Raw genomic sequence first — 21336 nt, forward strand, 5'->3', positions numbered from 1 at the left:
AACATTTGCCATAAGCATCAGACTTGACATATGACTTGTTTTTGTAAAGAAAAATGATTTTTTATATTTTTTTGAAACATTCTACTGTTGTTTTGTAAATGAATTCCTAATTTACTTGCACAAAATATGTTTATAAATAATGTTAATCTTCGACATCTTTGAAGATTTCATTAGCATATCAAAAGGATGAACAGTCATTTATCATTTGAATGAGACTTTCCACTGCTAGATTACCAAACACGACGCGAACGGTTGTAAACAAAACAAAATTATCGCCCGGTCCGGTCCCACCTGCCACAAATCTGTTTACCTCGGGCTCCAAATCAAATCCGTCCAATCGATCATTACCGTGAAGAACCGAAGGCACCGGCAGAGTGGCAGAAGCGCGGTCGTTCAGAACAAGAAAAACCTAAAGCGAGACCGAACCACGAAAAATGGTTTCTCATTACGTCTCCGGTGCAACCGTTGCTTCGGTTGCCGTTGCCTTTGCTCGCTTTTGGGGCGTGAGGCACTTGGCATTTCGATTTCCGGTTTTTGTTGTGACGGCGCGGGGTTATGTTGGCGCGATGCTGGTGCTATGGTGGGTGCTGTTGGGTGCCGGTTATGTGCGCGTGGATGGCCATGAAATTGCCACGCCACCCAATCGCACCCCGAAAAGCGGGCAGCGCACCGGTCTGCGATCGATCATCGGCAGCAGGAGTTTGTTGCCATTCCGCGTCTCCTCTATTTCCCTCTTATTCTCTCTCTCTCTCTCTCCCTCTCTCATCATCGCTCATGTCTTTTCCTACTATCTTCACTCTTCATTGCGTATCAGGGAGCACACACATAGAGACACACACGCGCGAACACTTCATAATTCTGCGACCGCGGCACGCACGGGGTTCCGCCAATGCGCCCCGATCGTATCAATGAATGATCGCCCGCCAGCGTTGTCCGCGATGGTTGACCACGGAATCAATTAATTTCTCGCCGGCCGCGTAGGGTCGCACTCGCGGGATGCGCAATGGCGTGTTATTGGGCCCTGCGGTCGCTCCCTGTGGTCGTCATTAGCGGCCGAACGATCGGTCGTTCGATCAAGACATTGTCAACATTGTTGCAACATTTTCTTGGCTAGGCAATCTGGTTTTCCGACAAACGTTCCGACAACCGTTCCAAGCAGCAGCGGAGCATGCAAACAGCGATTTGAACTTGACCACCTTCACCGTGGCCGCGGTCGATCGAGACGATCCATCGCCGGAAAAAACGATAAGTTCCTTGAAGGACTTCCTGGACACACTCGCCAAACGTTTAATGTTGCTTCGTACTCTCGATGCCTTTGGCGATGCGCGGACCTGTCACCTTGCTGAGCTTAACTTATCAATCAAAAGCAATGCTCGAGCTCCGCGTTCCTCTAACCACCACCACTACCTGCTGCTGCTGCTGTTCCTGCTGTGGAAGCTCACCCTTGGAGCACTGGATCGATCGATTATGATCATGCATAAATTAGCCCGCGCCCCGTGCGACTGGTCCGTTTTCATTCCGCCCTGGAATCGAATCCAGCAGAGCAGAGGCGCACTACAACGGCTTGGGTTCCCGCTTGCACTCCAGACCATCGTAAAACCATCGTCGAACGGTCTCGCTTGCCGAGAAGAAACGACCACCATGGAGGATCCAGGCCTGTCTTGCCTGGCTGGCTGGCTGGCCGGCTGGCTGTCAGGAAGTCGAAGCCATCGACCGGGCCTGACGAAGAGGATGATGATGATGATGATGATGCCCACTGCTCACTGGCGCTGCGCTGCTGCTGCTGCTCCTGCTTCTGGTGGTGCTGCCGATGGTTGAGATGATTGGTGATTGGAAGGCGCTGGCGTAGGAGCTGGGGCGCTCACGACCGCTCCCGGAAGAGTGTCATTTATGTGGCGATCATAAACCATTTGAAGAGGGCCGAGGCAGCTGGCGCTGTTACTTGTGGAGACACAGTTATTACTTAATTAACGAAACAAACGATCATCGTACTTGAGTGGCGCGAGAGCGTGCGCGCACACGTCGTTTTCGCGTTACCGCGTTACCACGGATTGTGGGATTTTGGAGCGTGCGTGTGGTGCTCCAGGCTCTCCGAGCTGAGATTAGAGTTCCTATATTGCACACACAACGACATTTCGTGCGCGATTTGTGACAGTTGTTGATTACATTTTTGCTAATTTGATAAAACATCTTAAGGTCACGGTCACAAGGTTTCTATCTTTCACAGTTAAGAAACATTCTGGAGGTGGAGCCACACGAAGCATAAAACTCAGCTTACGCTAAATGTTTAAAGTTTTTTTAATGCTTATATCAAAAAGTAAAGTATTTGCGAATGCTTGCGTTCGCTATGCGTTTTTGTGGTCTTTGTATCAATAGTATGTACTCTTAGTGAGTGGATTTAATGCTCTTCTTGCTCTAAACGTGTCCTAATTTTGCGCGAAAGTATCGAAATTTTCAGTGCAATCCAGTTTGCAAATCTCAACAACATTTCAACTGAGTTTTATGCTTCTTTTTGCCAAAACTATTGGCTATTATTTGCCGTGTTGCAAAACACTATTTCAAACGTACGGCCATGATAGCAACCTTTTTTTGTAACTATCGAAAACATACCAACAACCGGACCAAGGCGACCGGAAGCATCCCTCATGCACAATTGAACAGTTCTTTACAGCGAAAGAAAGTCTCTTTCATATCAATCACGCTCGGCAACGATAGTAACCATATTCGTAGCTCTCTTTTGACAGTTCTTCACTGAATAGTTGCTATCGTGGCCATGCCTCTTTACACTCTTGATGCTGCTGCTGCTCCGCAACGTTTCCAGATCAGCCATTGCGTTGTGCATCATTGTAAGCAGCATCCGTCGATATTGCTTCGCCGGATTACCGGCCGATCTGCTCCGGGCAGGCTTGGAATGAAATATGCCCGCCAAAGGACTCCCAATCCTTGCGCAACTCTATTGCGGACATTCTTGCCGCACGGCTGATCGGGTCGGGAACATCAACGTTGTACGTTGATTCCGGATCCATCGTATCCATCCTTTGGTCGATGGCGCGGAACCAAAGTCGACCTTCCTGCCGTGTACAGCATAATGAATTCTATGGAATGCGAGCGTCGCCCCATCTGCTGTCCCAATGTAGCCACGCATTTCAATTTCCCTTCTTCGAAACGTCGTCGTCGTCGTCGCACTATGGACCAGACCGCAAGGTAGCCGACTATCCCTTGCCGACTGCAAAGGGCAAAGGTCTCCTGGACGACACCGGGTTTGATTGGAAATCATATTGCGAGCGGCATCCATAGTGTGCACCACGCAACAGTGATTGCAACCCGCTCTACGCTTCGCCAAGAAGGAATCCGTCAAATACGCGCCCTGCTGCTGCTGCTGCTCCTGGTGCTCCATCGTCAGCTTTGCCAGGGGTGGGTCTGTTGGTCCTGTGGATACTGTATCACCGTGGGTCTGTTGGGCTACTCTCTCTCTCTGCATCCTGACTATCGAGCCAACGCATTTCCTTTCCACGATAATGGAGCGTCAGCTTTTCATTTGCCTTTCATTGGCATGCATCATTGAGATGGAAAAATGGAAGAATGTTTCAATCTGCAGCGCGCTGCGTTGTTGCCGTTGCAGCATTGTCTCTCAAGGGGGGTAAAATGTAATCATGTGACTGAATGGTGGAGAATCATGTGGCCACCGTTTATGCAGGCAGTGCGTCTCGAACGTGTTTCAATTTAAAACTCCATTTACCAACGCTCTAATCCACGGTTGGTGGTTTATGCTATTGATTTCTTTTGGAATTGAGTTGTTAATTTGAATTCGAAGTGTGCCAATCGTGTGCTGCGCGAATAAACACTGTGTTTGGACCTATAATGCTTGTCCCTCTCAAAGCGATAAGATATACGGAGCATAAGAGATTAAATTAAAGGAATTCAGCGCTTGAAGTGGTAACGCCTGTCCGTAAAACGCTCACAGACGTTTGCGGAACCATCTCCGGCTCCGTTGGCCATCTTTTCATAATGAGTGGTTCGGACTGAGAATGGTGCCTCTCGATTCACGAACGAAACGCGTTGAAGCGCAAAGTGTCGGTTCCAGGAATTGCTGCTCAGCTGTGTTGCCGGTAAAGGGAAGATGGCAAAGTGGTATTACGCCATTCTTGGTATGATAATCACTGGTAATGTCGTAGCGTTGTCCACAACACATCGTCCTTTCATTGGGATTTTAGTCTTCGGTCGTTTGATTCAAACGTTCTCGCCTTCAAGCCGTTTGCTCGCTCTCTTGGCAGAAGCGCTCATGATTAAGAACCAATTTCCGAGTAAATTCTTGCTCTAATCTTGATTTGAATGTGCGCTTCGTGGTTAATTGTTTACTTTATGATGAATTTTTCATTATGATTGTGCCAGATTTTATGATTAATTGAAGTAAAGTTAGCAAATATAGATCGATTTAAACAATCGTTTGAAGCTTCTGAGTCACTGGCTTTCAAAAGATCAAGGCGATTTTCATATAACTCACAGTTTAAAGGTGTACGCTCACCGTTTCTTTAAAAAAATATTCCATATTAACGTAGATTACACTCATGTAGTATTTATTTAATAGTTTTCATACTATTTCTCAATAATCTTTAAGTACTGAACTTTTGAACTTGAACTTTTAGGAAGAAGCTACCGCAAATATTTCCAAAATTTTAAGAAGAAAAACTTCCAATCAATTCTAAAATGGAAATTTTGGTAAACCTTGCTGGTTTAACTCGCTAGTTCAGCATTGAACGAGAGAAAATATCAAAATATCTCACAGTGAGTTACGATAGCCATCGATGCATCTAATTTTCCAGCCAATGAATCATCAAATAATAAAAGAAGCATGGACAAACGCCCCCATTTCTGCTGGTTGAACTATCCACAGTTGGCTCGCTTTAAACCAAACCACTATCAGTTTTAAAGAGCGCCGCTCTTTTTTATTATCCATTGCACCACACAAACCACACAGATGGTCACGGGTTCACTACCGAATGGAGAGACATTTGAAAGCGTTGCCAAGGTTCGCCGAAAAGCCGATTTTCCAAAAGCACTTCCTCCCGTTCGCCCACATCGACCACAGGCGCTCAGCGCAGCATCCATTCATTAGCGCCATTATTGGTCGTCGTCGTTGTCGTCCTCTTCCTCATCAGTGGCCACCCCGATCCCGGCGTGTGGTCACGTGTCTGTGCTTGATGAAATCGTTTCGCGATCGAATAAATCACCTCCTTCCGGGGATGGGTGCGGCGAGCGAACGCCGCGACGCGCACAACGCGATGAGCAACGACTTGTTGAATTCGAATGCGCTTCTGTGGTGGAACCTGCCACCAGCTGGAACCTCCGTTCGATTTCCGATTTAATTTCGAACACGCCTTTCTGCTCGCTGTATGTGTGCGTGTTGCGAGGCGAAGGTCAAATGCGATGCGATTACGCGCTGTGATCAGCACCATCTGCTCCCTTCTTCTCTCGCCCCTGACCCTGTCCATCGCTAATCAATTCCGGCCCATCGCGCCGCCAGTCTCGAATCCAATCGCGAACCATTCGCCCGGTTGTAACCCGGTTTGATTCCAGCCTTTTTGGCCGGGAAACGGGGGCAGTAATTGTCGCTCTGCTCTTTATCGGATTGTTTGTTTTGGGTTACGTTTGACTTGAGGCAGTGCGCGGTTCAGTTTACAAAGCTGGTGCGTGAAGGATGTGCTGGGCGGGGTGGTTTCGGGCAATGAAATTGGTCAATATGCTGGCAGGTTTTTTTTTAAGACCAGCACTCAGGACGCACTTTTCTATGTGATTCATGTTTGTTTATTTTAAACTGTACGGTAGTGAACTAAAATATACCGTTAGAAATGGTGGTACATTTTTTTAATTCGAGTCAGTGGATCTGTAATCGAGATGTGTACAAATTTCACTATCCAAGTATTAGTTTTGTAATAATCCGAATTTTGAGTGAGTAAGAGTGTTGTTAATTTGTAAACAATTTAATGAATATGAATCGTGTATATTGAGATAAAACATTATTTGCTTGTTGAAGTGCAGTCTTAGTTGATTAGATAATCATAGTTCTAACATACCACAAGTACCGCTGTTATGTCCTAAGTCCTGTCCTGTCCTAAGCAGTGACCCTGCTTGAAGTTAAACCAATAAAAAACAAGGACCGCTGTGAAGTGATTTGATATTTTTTTACGAGACATAATGGGCACTTACAGTGACAAACGTTTTTGATGCTGATGCGCTTTCAGACGTAATTGAATGCTTACGTCCCTTATTGCTTAATGATCCAAAATTCACAAAATGTTTTAGATAATTAAACTGAAAATATAGATCTTGTAGAGAGCTGATCTCCTAGAGATATCCGGTGAACTTGTTGGATGTTTCAGTTTTATTTCCACAATAACTCTTTTCAAATTAGCTGCTACACGAGCTCATTTTGTCCTCTTAGTGCATTAAATCTAAGGGGTCAACTGCAAAATTAATTATTAGCTTATATCATATCCATGCATTATCCTTTGTTTAACGTTAAATATAAAGTGTGAAACGACAGTCTAAATGTTTCTAATTACGCCTGATTATAAAATCACTGAGCTAATGAGCTCGTGTACGTCCGGGCACGGCATATTTGCTGCTCTCTACTGTTTTAATGCCTCACCAGCTGTGGATCCGCGTGTGCTCCACATACCGTGGTTGTGATGTGATGAGATGAGATGCTGTCTTACTTTATGCCTGCGCGTTACGCCTTCCATCTGATTGATAGATCTCGATCCGTTCGATTCAGCGTACCCCGAGTTCGACCCACATCTTGAACTGACCCGCCACCAACGCCAAGCCAAGCACCACCAAGGGGTTGCTCTTCTGCCTGGAGGGTGCTGATTGAATTCCGAAAAGAGCACATGCTGTGGGCCGGCCGGACGGCGAAGCAAATTAACAGCCACTTGTTGGCGGGGAAGCAATTTACGGCACGGCGCTGGGTGTGTGAATGTGTGGTGGTCCGGTGGGTGGTGAGGTAGCAACCTAGACAGAGCAGCCGTCGAGCCGAGACGTGTGCCAGACAGCAGCAGCATCACTAGCAACAGGCACACAGGATGTAGGCGCACTTGGGAATGGACGAAAGCGACGGTGAGGGGGTGACCATAACCAATCAACCAAAACCACAACCACGGGGAAGCAAGCCAGATCAATCAACGATGTCACCGGTGTGTGACGGATGATCCACAGAGCTCGTCACTTGCCACTCGGTGAGTGAACGGTGCTATCGTTCATCAATTGATGAGATGAGAAGTTTAACTCGAAAACATCAAGAGAAGAAGTTAAACAAACGTTACAATGATAAAGTCACTCGCTTGAAATGAGCTGGAAAATGGAAAAAATATCGTTGAAGTTCGTCTAGAGCCTAGGGCCTATTCCAAGAGTATCTTGCTAGTGAACCGGACGATGTCGGTTTAAACATCAAGACACGAGTAATCTCGTTAGTTTCATGGCGAGCGCGTGTTTCAAAGTACTTGTCCACCGCTTAACCCTTCTTCACCGATGTCCATTCACCAATAGGACGAGGGGCGCTTGTCTGCCAGAGGCGAAGTAGATAAACTGCTGCCAGCGATCGAATAGCAACAGAACCCTAGTACCAGTCAGTGACAGTGGCAGCGCCCGCCACCACCATCCAAGGCCAGTTATTTATACGCTATCGGGCGTTCTAAAAATAGCCTCACACTTTTAATAAATTATCTGCTTTTCCCCCTTGCCAACCACAAGTACACGAGTGCTGCTGCGGCTCCACAACTCGACAACCACGACGACGACGCTGGACATTGAGCTCGCAGTTGGCTATGATTCAGTGCCGTTCATGTTCTGTGGCCCGGCACAAGCAGCATGGCATGGTGGTGCATCGCCGGCACTTCTTGAACGGCCGGTTATAGCCACCGGACTCGGTTGCCGCTCGTCACCAGCGCATTGACCGATCGATCACGGCTCTTGGCACACGCTAGTAGAGAGGAATGCACCATAGCAGTTGTGTGTCTATGTGGAGAGAGCTGTAGGTAAAGCGAAAGGGGCACCACCGCTTTGATCATGGCTTTCGTGTATCCGGTTGTCGATCATTTTCGGTGTCAAAAAACGGTAAAACGTAACGCGCCCAGCGCCGGTCGTGTGGTGTATGGTCACGATTGCAACTATTCAGTAAAGAACTGTCTAAAAGAGGATGAAATAACGTTGCTATCGTGGTCGAACACCGGTAGAGGGATGGAAACTTTCTTTGTGATCCAAGCTGTTGTTATCCAGGTTGGAAAATCGCTGTAAAGAACTCGATCCTCGGCTCGATTATCTTTATCTAGGCTATTGTATAGCTAAATAATAATCTTATACCATTGATGGTCGAATTCAAGGCTTTGAAATGATCCACAATTGTTTCTTTTATGACCTTTCATAGTCTATTGCGACAACTAATTTGGGAAGAAGGGAACTATTCAATTTAAAATTGATTTGAATTGTTGTTAAAATGTCCATCAGGACAGAGTTATGTTACCTTACGAAAAAACACACTATTATCGGACTGAACTGAAGAAGTGTTTCCTTCCAACGTCTGTTGGTTTATCTGTATTTTATGTGCTGCAAAATGATGTTGCTACCATGGCCGTGTACGTGAAATAAAGTTTCGTTACTCGCCAAATAAAAAACCAACGAAAGGTTCTTATCTGTGAAAGTTGCTATCGTTGCCATGCATCTTTGCAGCTAGTTCACGTCACGGTGTCAGCTAGAACCGCGTATTCGTCTTTGCGATACGCCACATGTGCCAAGTGAAAGAGGGAGAGAGAGAGAGAGAGAAGAGCACCGTGCGCTACGAATTCGATGACTCAAAATGGGCCTATTACCACCTCGCCCCCGGGGAGGATGGAGTGACTATCCGGGTTTATGATGCTCGTGATGAGCTTTGTTATTGAACGCGCGCTGCTTGGTTGACTACCGACCGACCGACCGACCGACCGACCGACCGACCGACCGATCGTCGTCGACGTTGTCGTGTTCTGGGCCGGCTGCTCCACCGGCTAAAGTGCGTCGATCTCATCCTCTCTTTCTATCTCTCACACAGACAGACACACATACACGTAGGCATGCTCGGCTGGCGCTGACAATGTGTAAACCGGTTGGATGGTGTCGTCACACCGGGAGGAGGTGCGTTGGGTGGGGTGTTGTCGTTGGAGCTATTTTTAGATCAGAAATAATATTTACTTACTGATACTGATTTAGTTGAGCCCCTGCGCTACAAATGCGCAAAGTGAGAGAGCAAACGATCGCTCGTTCGTTCGTTCGTTCGTTTATTCGTTTGCGGACCACGGGATTGGAGGAGATCGCTAGACGGAGCGAAAGATCCGGATGACAACTGGACGGGGGAGCGGTGTGCTGGTAGCATGTTCTCCCGGAGCCGGCCCTGACGCGAAGACGCTTTGTTATGCTCGATGTGTATCTTGCATGTCCTCCCCCCAGTGCCAACTCTATGCTGCCCTCCATAGGCCCTCCACGACCACGACAACAATTGGGTCCGATTGGGATGGGGACTTTAGTATGCGTGTGGTTGTCGGTCACGCTGCGCCATCACCATGTGGCCGCGTACGCGCTGGCGAAATGGAACGGTCAAAACGTTTTCTGGGACACACTCTCCTCACCTCTCCTCAAACCCATGTGCCCCCCGAGCGGATTCGTGGTGGATTCGTCTCCATGTCCCGCATGTCCAGCAAGGGCTTTCGAAGTCGATTTTCTGTTTTCTTTTCCTAGTGGGCTACGGTTCGTTGCTGAAAGATATCAAACGCGCGTTTGATTCGCTTTTAACGAAGAAACCACAAGTTTCGATCGCAATTCGATCGAATTAATATTCCTATCAGCTGACCGTGGTTGTTCCTGTTAATTGTCAGAACTTATGGTGGTTCGCATATTTTTGTATTGTTTACGTCGTCAAAACAAATGCACAAAACGGCTGCTGTCTGTTATTCTATCTATAGAATAATCTTGAAGCACAAATACTGTTCTATATTATACATGGTCTGTCCCAAAGTAAACAGGATTTTTTGCATTCGAAAATTTCAGGTGCAGTCCGTAAGGTATCAGCCAAATAAAATCTGGTGGTGCTATCTTAATGAGGTTATTTTTGTTTGAAAGTTGCATCTTTGAGGCACTTTCAGTCCAAATTTCATGACATTTGGTTCACTGGAAGCAAAGTTATGGTGGCTAAAGTGACAATATGTTTGGGTGACCGGTATAAAAATAAAAAAACATCAAAAAACCAATATGAAGTTTAGCTTTTAAAGCTGGTCGTGAAGAGCCCAACGACAACCTTTATGTTGATCAAGCCAAGTCCGTCCAAGCCAGGAAGCATGGAAGGAGTGCGGGATTATGGATTCTGCAAGAATATCGTGAAGAAGGGAGACTTCAGTTGTTGCGCCCATGTGGCGCCTCATCAATCCACGCTCACCACTATTTTTTTTTCCAAAAACTACATTTTATCGGAAAATCCATTTCCGTAATCACATGATCTGGTGTCCAGTAGCTTTCAATTATTCGGTAAAGTTCATTTGCGGATGAAAGGAAAACGTTATGCTGACATTTTGGCCGTTCAGAGGAAATGTACCGACCACACAAACGTACTGTACCTTTATGTGCCATAACTTTGCTTTAAGTCAACCTAATGTCATGAAGTTTGGACTGAAAGTCCCTAAAAGATGTACCTTTCAAACTAAAATACATACATTGAGATAGTGCTACCAGAAACTTTCCTGTGGAAAAAGTCCCGTTAACTTTGCGACAGACCATGTATATTGACTAAGAGTATTTGGTTTAAATCGAATTTGGTGCATTGGCGTTGTTCTTACTAGAATAATTAGAGCATGGAAATGACTTTGCTACACCGATTTACCGAATTTGTTTGCTAACAAATTAAATCATAGGCCAGAATCAATTTCTTAAGCACCTTTTCTTTTCTAAAGTGCCTCAATATTGGTCAACAATCATCGAGGTGTATATGGCGGAAAAGATAAAGAATTGGAACCAACTTTCGATTCACGATTTGATTAAAACAAACATCGCGATAAGATGATCAAACAACATTCCATTCATCTAATGTAGATCTCGCGCCAGCAACAATCTTTTTAAGGAGCATTGCTTTCAATCTTCGCAAATTACATCTACATCCAGGGTGGAGCTGCAAAAATGATACACCAATCGAAACCAGCAGGTCAAGCAGGTCGTACGGAACGCAAACGAGGTTCTGGTTCGTTCTCTGTTCCACGATACTACACATGCATTCATTTCCTTGACAAAACACCGAACAAAACCCACGTCCACCGGCAAAACCAACAAACTCTCGGCCTTCGATCGACCAGAGAACAGTAAGAAATCACGCTCGCGGTGTGTTCTGCTTCCGCTAATTACCCGCCCGAGCCGAGCTCGAGCTCGGGACGTCAGTGACGTCATGAAGTCGTTGATAATTGCACTCGAAATTCGGTGCCGCTGACGTCAACGGTCGCGGTCTGGCCCGCGGCAGCAAACAATGGCCAATCCACCCCTCTCGGCGTTTTGCTGCGATATTTTATGTGTTTTTAATGTTGCCTAATCGTCGCGTAATTATAAAGTGCGTACACCGCGTGTCTGGAGCTGAACTTCAGGCGTCTGTAGTCGTTCTCAAAGGAAGCTCACACATTAATGGTAGGATGTAGTGCGACGTATGAGCCCGTAGTGTGATGATGATTGTCATCGGCCCACAAAACCACACACGGATCGTGGTTTCGAAAAAAGAAACGATCAAATCGATTATCGCATTAGTTTGAAGCACCCAGTGCAATCGCTTCCTGTGCTGCTCTCGTGTTTTTGCTGCAACAGATGCACCATTTGTGAACGCATGTGAACCGCGCCGAACCGATACCCGAGCGAAGGAGGGCCAATGGGGAGGGAGCGAAGAAAGCCAAACAAACTATCGAAGACATATAAAGAGGAAGAAGCAAAAAATGCATGATGCCATGGTGCACTTGAAGGAAGGGGTCGGCGGGAGTTGTTCTATTTTTAAAAATCCGGTTTTATCGGTTCGCATCGCACGATTCGTTCTCCAAAGTCGTCGCGGTTGCGGCCTCCCCCCCCCCCGTACCGGTGATGACGGTGGCGGTAGCGGCGTCTCGTGGCGACCACAACAACAACAACGACGACAACGACGACGACGACGAACACGACAACAACGGACACACCCTTGGCGCGTGCTTTCCTCAGGCACAAACCCTTGCGAGCGAAATCTCCTCCACGTTTACGTTTAATGCTTTTTGTGTCTTTTTGGTGTGCCTTTGGCTCGATCTTCACGTAAACTTGCTCTCTTGTTTTCTGTTGCTTTTATCTTCTTCTGGTTTTTGGGTCATTGGCGACGTTTTATTGTTATTGAGGTTTTGAGGGGGTTGGGGAGTCGTCGAAGATCGAAGTTTCGCGGTCACGGTAAGAGTCGTTGAACGGGCGCCAGTTGCGTCATGGGCGTCAGTGCGAGCGACTGGTACGCATCGGTACCAAAGGATATAATAGTTAAGGGATTCATCTTGGCAATTAATTACGGGAGAAATCGCTGCGCCATTGAAATATGTTTAATATTATTCGCTTTGTAATAATTAAATAAGCAAATGCGCGTAGGTAAATGAAGAAATCGATTGAAAGTCTCCAATAATGAAAAGAACCCATAAAAAAATGCAGTACAAACTGGTTAGGTATCAGGTTAAGGAGCATTCTCTATACATAATAGTGAAAATTGATCCTTTGAAACGATTTTTCGAAGGAAAAGCGAATGAAGATCAATGATCAAGAGCAGTCAAAACAATAAAAAAACTGATTCATTCTCGAATTTAACGAATCTGTTTCCAGCTATTCCTTTCGGCTTGCACCACCATTCTGACAGGGATCCATTTTACCACGTACCAATTGAGTACGGGATTGGGTTGAGCGAGTGCTCGAAACAACACCGATCCGCTGCGTGTGCATCGAACACCCATCGTAGCACATCGCACATCGTATCCATTACCAGTCCGGTTTCGGAAATCCGATCAACGGTCACCCGACCGACCAACCGACCGACCGACCGATGCCACTTAATCAGAGCGTGTTACGTGAGCCTTTTTTCGCGTCGCCACGCGTTTTTCCCTGAATACGCGGAAACACCTGTCAGGTGATGGTTTCGGTTTCGCTTTTGCCTCTTTTGTGTCACGTTGGTGCGTGAAAAATTAATCCTCTTTTATCGGCCATGGGTCATGGATGCATCGCAGAATTACTGAAGCCTAGTTTCCATGGCGAGGACTTCGACAACTCCCTCGAAAGTTCCATTCGATGTCTGTCGATCGATTTTTAATTACTTTGTCAACACGTGCCACGATCGTGCGCTATGAAAGTGAAAGAAAGGGGTTTGAATTTTATTGACCTCGTTCGAACCGTTGGAATAATATTTGGGGCTTGTAAATTGAATGAAATGGAGCGGCAGAGGTACCTTCACTTCTCCTTTTGGTAAATCATGCCACAAACACATCAAACGGCTCAAAGGCTCGAAAGGAAAATCTTTTGATAACAAAACACATTACCATTTGTCGGGGCCAAGCTTGGGAGTGAATCTTCTAGAGATGTGTATGCCTGTGCCTAAAGTAAATAAATAATTGACCTTGCCAACCACAACACGCCGCCGCCTTTCACGGTTCAAGCAATGCCTGCAGAACAAATAAATCCATTTTTTTTCATCAATCTCCGGCCGGAAATGGTTTGCCAGTCTCCTGAGCCAACAAACGGGGGAAAAGCAGGGGCGCTTTGATGTGGTAATCGCACCCTCCTCGGCCCCCAGGATGAACGCTTCGCGAACGCTAATCTGCTCTGGCACCGTTGCTTTGCATAATAATGCCATCATGATGAGGCTCCTAATTGAACCGAGCATTAATTAGTAGAGGTGCGCCGATGGGGTGTTCGTTTGGATGTTCTAAGGCAGCTTTCTTAGATCAAAATACGGCGGGTAGAAGTTGGGAAGATGGCAAAAGGTTACCAATTACCAAAAGGATGATTTGTAGAATGCTTTTTGCAAATGTTGGGCCCGCAAGCTTGACTATCCGGCGGTGCACTGTGGAAAGCTGAGTCCTTTTCGGTTTTTATGAGGCGAGCCACTCGAGACGAAGCTTCTCCCAGTAGACAACCGTTGTCGGCTGCCCTAGGATACCCTTGTTGTACAGTTGACCGACGTTGGTTTTGAGGAGAATGGAATGTTTGGTGATTCGTTTCAAATTGGGGTTTTTGATTGATGGTTTTTGACAGAAATTTGTTGAGGTTGGGACAGGGTCAGGATTTATCAAACAACTACCCAGGTAACGCAAGCTTTCGTCCATTTGTGGCAGTTTGGTTGAGTGAACATTATCGCACTGGAACAGTCTGCCTCGAAGCTACTTCTTGGAATCAGAGAGAGAGAGAGAGAGAAAGAGAGAGCTTCATAGAACTAGAACTACCGAAGGTCAAAATGTTGTGTCAAACTGTCAAAAATGTATTAAAAAAAGACCCAAGAGACGACGAAAACTCAACTCGTTACACAACTTACTATCACGGATCATGGTTTTGGAGGGATCGGTGAACAAAACCAGCATCCCATCCCAGCTTCAAACCCAAGGGACGGATTTACGCTAATCTGATTTCCGAGATTGGCTAACCACTGGTCTGGTCTGCTGGTCCCGGGACCATTAGTGGTTAATTAGTGGCCTATCCGGGGATGGAGGCGCCTTTTTGGAACGACCGCAGTGGCATTCGACGCGTCAGTAACTGAAGTTGATAGAGGAACCCATTTTAACACTCTGTCCCCCTGCTCGTCCTGCTCTCGCTCCAAAAGCTACCCACGTCAAACATTACTGCCAAGCGAGCCTGCGAGTATTTAACTGGAATGTCAAGCTTGGGCATGCCCTAAACGAGCCGCCCGGTAAAGCGCATCGAAGCGCATAAACATACACTCCGCAACATTGGGTGTGGCGTTCACCATGGTGCCTCACGGGAGCGGATTATGCATTATGCCATAGGGGCCACCTCTGAGGCTTCTTTCGCATTGCGTCGCATATCAAAGCACTGCAGCAACAGTTGTAGTGGGAGCAGTAACCATGTCAGTACATCGTCAGTACGCCGAGCACTGCAGTGAACGGATTACCACCAGGACACCGCTCATTTTATCCGCCCAGTCCTCGTGAGGCAAACAGTTGATCGGATAAACGGATGCTGCACGTGACGCCCTCGCTAATGGACTCTGGGACGTTGGACGCAACGCCTCTAGCTGGAGGACCTGTTGCTGCCTGCCACCTGAAAATGAATGGTTGGGATTGCGACGGTCACGCGAAACCTTTTTGGAGGCAAATAAGGGCTTTGTGAGTGGATGTGGAGCAAATGGTGACAGAACAGATCATCCAGGAGGATGATGTACGTAGTGGAACAGGTTTCTGTTCATCTGGTGGTGCATTTTACAAGTTTCCATGTCACATCCTATGCTTACTAGGTGCCCTCACTCCGTAGCACTCCTGGATGCGGGTTGCATAATTACCAATGACGCCACCAAGTCACCAAGCACTGGCATCAAAGGCAGTCACTCGGTCATGCTAATCAGTCATGAGAAGCGTGGATGCACTATTTACCGCGAAATCGTTCGTCATGACGCTTGTGGTTTCGTGGGGGAACGGTACATGCGAGGAGTGGTTTTAGATCCCTGGCAATAATGCTCCCACTACAGCACGATTCTGTACGTGTATGTGGTTGCAATGAACGGTCTCCCGTTGTGTTGCGAAGCGCTATTGTGCTTTTGATCCTTTGGGAAAATACATATTTTCATCTTCTTTCATACAGTGCTGGTATTACGTGTGTTGCTGCATCACCGAGAACATGGCCAGATGCATCACCGGATTCTACGTGATGTCCTGCTTGTATGTCGTTTAGCAGATCCAGGTCCCCGGCATTCGGTATAGCACGGTACTATTGATTCGTGATACCTCCATACACGTCGGTAATCTGCTTGTGCTTTGTACCGTTCTTTTAAATGAACAGAAGCGGTCCCATTGTTAGGTTAGCACTAAAGCACAGGGGGGATTAGGATTGTATCATTGTTTGCGGGGAAAATGATTTGTATTCACAGGTTTGAATGATTGAAGCACACATTCACTACATGCAGGCACAAGTCAAAAGTTCGCGTTTAGGTGGCACTCAGCCACCTTAGCCTTATCTAATTTTTCGTGACATTTTCTTTAAATATTTTTGTATTAAATGTTAAACTTTCCATATCCTTTGACTAAAACATTCGGATTTTACAAGAACTCAACGAGGCTACCTAGAAAAACTCCAAACTAATCTAAGCAAAAAGCTATTACCAGGTGTATGCATATGAAACCGACATTTTCGTTGTAAAGGCTATATCTACGCCAAATGGAGCTGTAAAGTCAGTCTAAGTGTTTTATTTTGTTCATTAGGCATCCGTTAAACATAATCGGTATGCGTTTTTTGTAATTTAACACTATAACAAATATTGTCATTACGATTAAAATGGCAAGTTCCGTTCTCAAAAACTGCTATTCGCCGACATCGTTCGTTTTTTGCCTCCATCTAAAAAAATCGGTGGCCGAATCGCTTCAAAGTTTTTTTGAAGGTTACGGTGGGTATGCTCTTACTGAAACACAGTGCAAAGTGAGGTTTAAAAATTTAAAAGTAGTGATATAAATGAGAGAACCACCAACCATCAAACATGTTAGAAGTCATCAAATTGCATGCCTGATTGGTCAAAACCGTTATTAATGATCATTAAAAGCAACCATTATTCAATTTCGACCGAGACTTGTGAAAAAAATCCACAAAAATATCAAAAAAGTCACAATTGACCTATTTTTCTCGATGAAAATACACTGCTACCGCGCGGAATATCGGCCAAGGACACGGTAAAAGCCACAATTAGTAACAATTACCACTGTGGCTAACTCACCAGACATGACTCTATCAAATGAACATTCATTTGCATTGTTGGGACAGGTAATGGCCGAGCAGCGCTTCCTTTTGTTTGATAATTTGGAAAAATGGATGCTTTGGAGAATATTTTTTTCTCCACTGTCCAAGAAAAAGCGTTTTTACGCAAATCAAAAGGGTTGGTTTCATATGAATACACCTGGTAATCAAACTAAAGAGTATCTCCGATAAATCCTATCCGATAGACACCGCAAATGTGAATTTTTTTGGAGTCGCGGCTTCTTGAAATTAATGCCATAGCTGTAAAGTGCTGGAAATATTCCACAACCATCAGCCAAGTATTCTTGAAAAGTTGCAATTTAATGTGATATCAAGACAAAAGCAATTAAGTTGAACGGATTCGATACAAAAAATCCAAATAAAATAAGACTGATTTTTTACCTAACATAACGTAATCACTTTTCACTTTTATCAGACTATGTTCTAAATTCTTTCTTTCTCCTCTTTCCAACAGCCGGTGTTCGATATCGGTCGAAGTCGCGCTGATCGGCCCCATTCGAGGGGGCCATGACGCGTTGGCTTGCCCTGCTGCTGCTGCTGTTCGCCGCTCTGCTCGCGGTGGGGTTCGACAATGCGGTGGCAGGCGCGGACCGTATCCCGCCCGGACCAGGCGGTACCGGGCAGTCACGATACCGCGACCTAAGCCTCCGCTCGCAGGCCTCATCCCTTTACGATGACTCCTACAGTGAACCGCAATCGCTGCTGCTCCAATCTGTCCACCAGCAACAACAACAACAACAACCGGCACATTCACACCAGCATCAGCATCAGCAACAGCAGTCGCAGCAGCAATCCCAGTCCCAGTCGCTGCAGCAGCAGCAGCAGCAGTCAACGCAACAGCAGCAGCACTCGTCCGGATCGTACATTACCAAAACGCCCGAGAACTCGCCGCACCAAAAGTTCCAGAACAACCGGACCGTGCTGACGCTCGGCTATCTGACCGCGGTCAAGGGTGACATGCAGGACAAGCAGGGGCTGACGATCTCGGGCGCACTTACGATGGCACTGGACGATATCAACAACAATCCGGACCTGCTGCCGAACGTGACGCTCGCGTTGCGCTGGAACGACACCAAGGGTGAAACGGTGGCGGCAACGCGTGTCATCACCGAGATGATCTGTGATGGTGTGGCCGCCTTCTTCGGCCCCGAGGGTACCTGCCAAACTGAGGCGATCGTGTCGCAGAGCCGCGACATACCAATGATCTCGTATGTAAGTATGCAAAGCCCTGTTGATGACAGTGTTGAAGAAGCTGGCGGCTTTTGGTTGAGTAATTGTTAGAAATCAATCAACAAAGTGGGAAGTCCTCAACTGCTCAACAAGTTGTTCTATTACCAAATAACTGACTGGAAACATTTGTAAACGTGAAGCCATTTTCATTGAACAGTCTTGAGCCTGTAAATTAATGTAAACGGGACATATCGATTCCATGATTGAAATCGAAGAGCATAGACACTAGCGAGTATCAATCATCATCACGCTCCAGTTGCAGCAGTTTGTGTTCGGTATTTGTACAGTCGTCCGTCCGGAGCGTTAGGATGTAGTTCAAATCGACCAGGCGCGAATCCAGACCTCGTTATCGCAAACGTCCACTACCAGAGGATGCTAAATATAGCAGCCGATAGCCAGCCAGCCTGCACACAGCTTCACGGTTGGTCAGCTGTTTGCACAGTATCACTCAACGGAATGGGGGGGACGCGAAACCCGAGCCATAGAGCACCAGCAGCAGCAGACACTCTACTCAACCTTCGAGATCAGAGGTCTATGGTGTCAGTTCTAATTGGAAGACCATCCTTTCGCTCGCGGATCTTTGCTGCTGGTTCGAAGATAGATGACTGCATAATTAGAAGTACACACCATCAAGTACAGTCGTCTCCATCCGACTCCATCCGGCTGGATCGAGACGATTCTCACTTTCTATCGCACAAGATAATGGATTGATCGTAATTAGTGCCGGTCAGTCGGTGCATCTGCATGAATGGGGAACATGGAAACAGTGGGAGAGTGCTGGTTGCATCGTTTCCCTCACTTATGGTGTCAATACATGGCATCAAACTATTTACACTTCGTCGCCCTTTCGAAGATGCGCTTTGAAGCGCATTAATCTATTCAGAATCAACCGTGCAAATGGCTATCGTCTTGTTCAGGGATAGCAGCACACTTTTGCAGTTCCACCTCTCATAAGTTCCTATCCTAGACATCACGTTTCGACTACATGCTTCAGCCAGCGGAAAACTATCTTTCAAGAACTTTTAATAACATTCAACCACGGAACGGAAGCGAGCGATGTGGCAGCAGCCATTTCTTCGTCAACTCCGGCGTAGCACAGATACTCTCGGAGGTCAAAGCGCACGTGGCTAACGTGTTTACTCTCTTCTCGTTTTTTTTTACAGAGATGCTCCGAGCTTCAGCGGAGTTCACCGATTCCGACCTTCGCCCGGACCGAACCACCAGATACGCAGGTACGTTGCAGGGGCAGGATAATATGCTTCTGGCATCTAGATAGATCCCAGAGGGGGGGGGGAATGTTGCGTTTCCGGCGCAACGAGCCGAAGCCGAAGTCATTGCCGTCACGTTGAAGGCGCGCAACGGTGGCTGTGTAATTGAATTTGCAACCGGCTACAGTGAGTGGCGCGCTGTGCTTGGGTCTCGTGCAATGTGGTTTTGCTTCAGCTCTCGGTGGTTCTAAAATATTTATTCTTGTTACTATCCATCGTCAAGAGCTGGAAAAAGTGCCTTATATTGAGCTGGAAGATCGTAACTCAACAGTACAACACAACTCGCTCCAACGCGATTCACTTTCGATTCCTTCTCACATCGAGATGCATTCCATCGCGTGTGTGACATTCCAGCAATGGATATCCTATCCATCCCTAAAAAAAAAGTGACATCCTATCCTCCCTTTTCGGCCGATCGGTATTCATCGGTCCGTCCGTTCGATTGGCCGTCATCAGCAGGTTTGTGGCGATGATGATGTACAACAATGTTGACTCACCACAACGCCGCCAACCATTGTGCCAACGGGGCACTATGTCAGGCCCTTCCGCCTTCTCTCCGCCGGAGGCAATTGGAAAAATAGTGCTTCGCTGGCGATAACGTGGAGCACGCGCTGTTGGCGTATGTGCACCCCAAAATAAGATATCACCCGCTCGCCGATCACTGCACACCGTTCGTGTGGATTGGATCACTTCCGGAATCCGGTACGGGCGTACGCGCGGTAATCTGAAACCGGGCTCGAATCGGAATCGGAAGTGCTGAGGTAGCCAGTAGGCGCTCGGGTTCGATTCTGCTTGCTTTTGCGCTCGCCTGCACCGTGGCGTGGTTTCAGGTGGACCTAGTGACGCGAGACGAAACTTGACACCGGGAGTGTCACGCCTGTTGCCTGGACGGTGTGGTTCCCGGTTGGCGGTGCGTGCAATCGGAACACGCGCCAAACGTGCGCGCCGGCCTCTCAAGGTGAAGTGTGTTTTGCGTGGTTCCTGCTTTTCCGAATCGTCTTCCGAATTCGGGCGCCCGGCAGAACGGCCCGGATGGTTCTGTTGTCGTAGGCAACTTCGCATCCGCAAGGTGTCAGAGATCCCTTACCACACCCTCTCTGGTCGCGCTCCGTTTGGTGTTAAATCATCTGCGTATTGCCAAGGCAGCGCATAGTTCCATTAAATTGTTGCTGCTGCTTTTGATCGTGCACTACACGAAATTCTTCCTTTGATATGGTTTGTTGGTGAGTTTTTTTGTTGTTATTCAACATTTTGGTATCATTCTTGGAACCGCAATCATCGCATCCAGGCGCCGTTTCCTCTAGTCTGCTTTCTCGTGCGAAAGACCGAATATGCAAAAGCCATTTTGGCTGCGATGCCGGCATTCCAGCCAGGCGAGCATACCAAAGCAGCGAAAAAAAAACTAAAAACTTAATATCCTACTGGCCCCGCAGCGACAGGCGTGTAAGGAACATGCAGAAACATGGTTGTTTGCCTTTGCCAGGCAAACCATGCGCTATGCTGCCCCACCATGGCTGCACTTGTTGCTCCTCGCCTGGTTCCTCGACGAATTCGCTGTTGAAATTTAATGGCAACGACTGTTTCATTAAGACTCTGTACGAACGCGAAACTAGCAGACTGGTATAATCTCGGCTTGGAAGTGGAGTTGATTTTTAAAACACATACATAAAAACGGGCGAGTTAATTAGAGATAGTGTTATTATATTAATTGTTTTTTTTGTTGAACAAGGATTCTCTTTCACTAGGTTGTTTTTGTATGTTAGAGTTTGATCATAGCTAGGAAGTGTTGCAGAATTGCATTATTTATTGGGAGAGACGA

At 46.8% G+C, this 21336-nt stretch overlaps 1 protein-coding gene across 1 annotated transcript in view; it reads left to right on the plus strand.

Annotated features, from left to right (window-relative positions):
• LOC126574590 (receptor-type guanylate cyclase Gyc76C-like) overlaps window positions 1–21336 on the plus strand; it is a 45164-nt gene that overhangs the window by 12672 nt on the left and 11156 nt on the right. The window contains exons 3-4 of the mRNA XM_050234868.1: window positions 17474–18231; window positions 19413–19481. Coding sequence (XP_050090825.1) covers window positions 17527–18231; window positions 19413–19481 — 774 coding nt within the window. The 5' untranslated portion in view covers window positions 17474–17526. The remainder of the gene's footprint in view (window positions 1–17473; window positions 18232–19412; window positions 19482–21336) is intronic.

The sequence above is a fragment of the Anopheles aquasalis genome, chromosome 3, assembly GCF_943734665.1.
Source record: "Anopheles aquasalis chromosome 3, idAnoAquaMG_Q_19, whole genome shotgun sequence".
Classification (NCBI taxonomy): Eukaryota; Metazoa; Arthropoda; class Insecta; order Diptera; family Culicidae; genus Anopheles; species Anopheles aquasalis.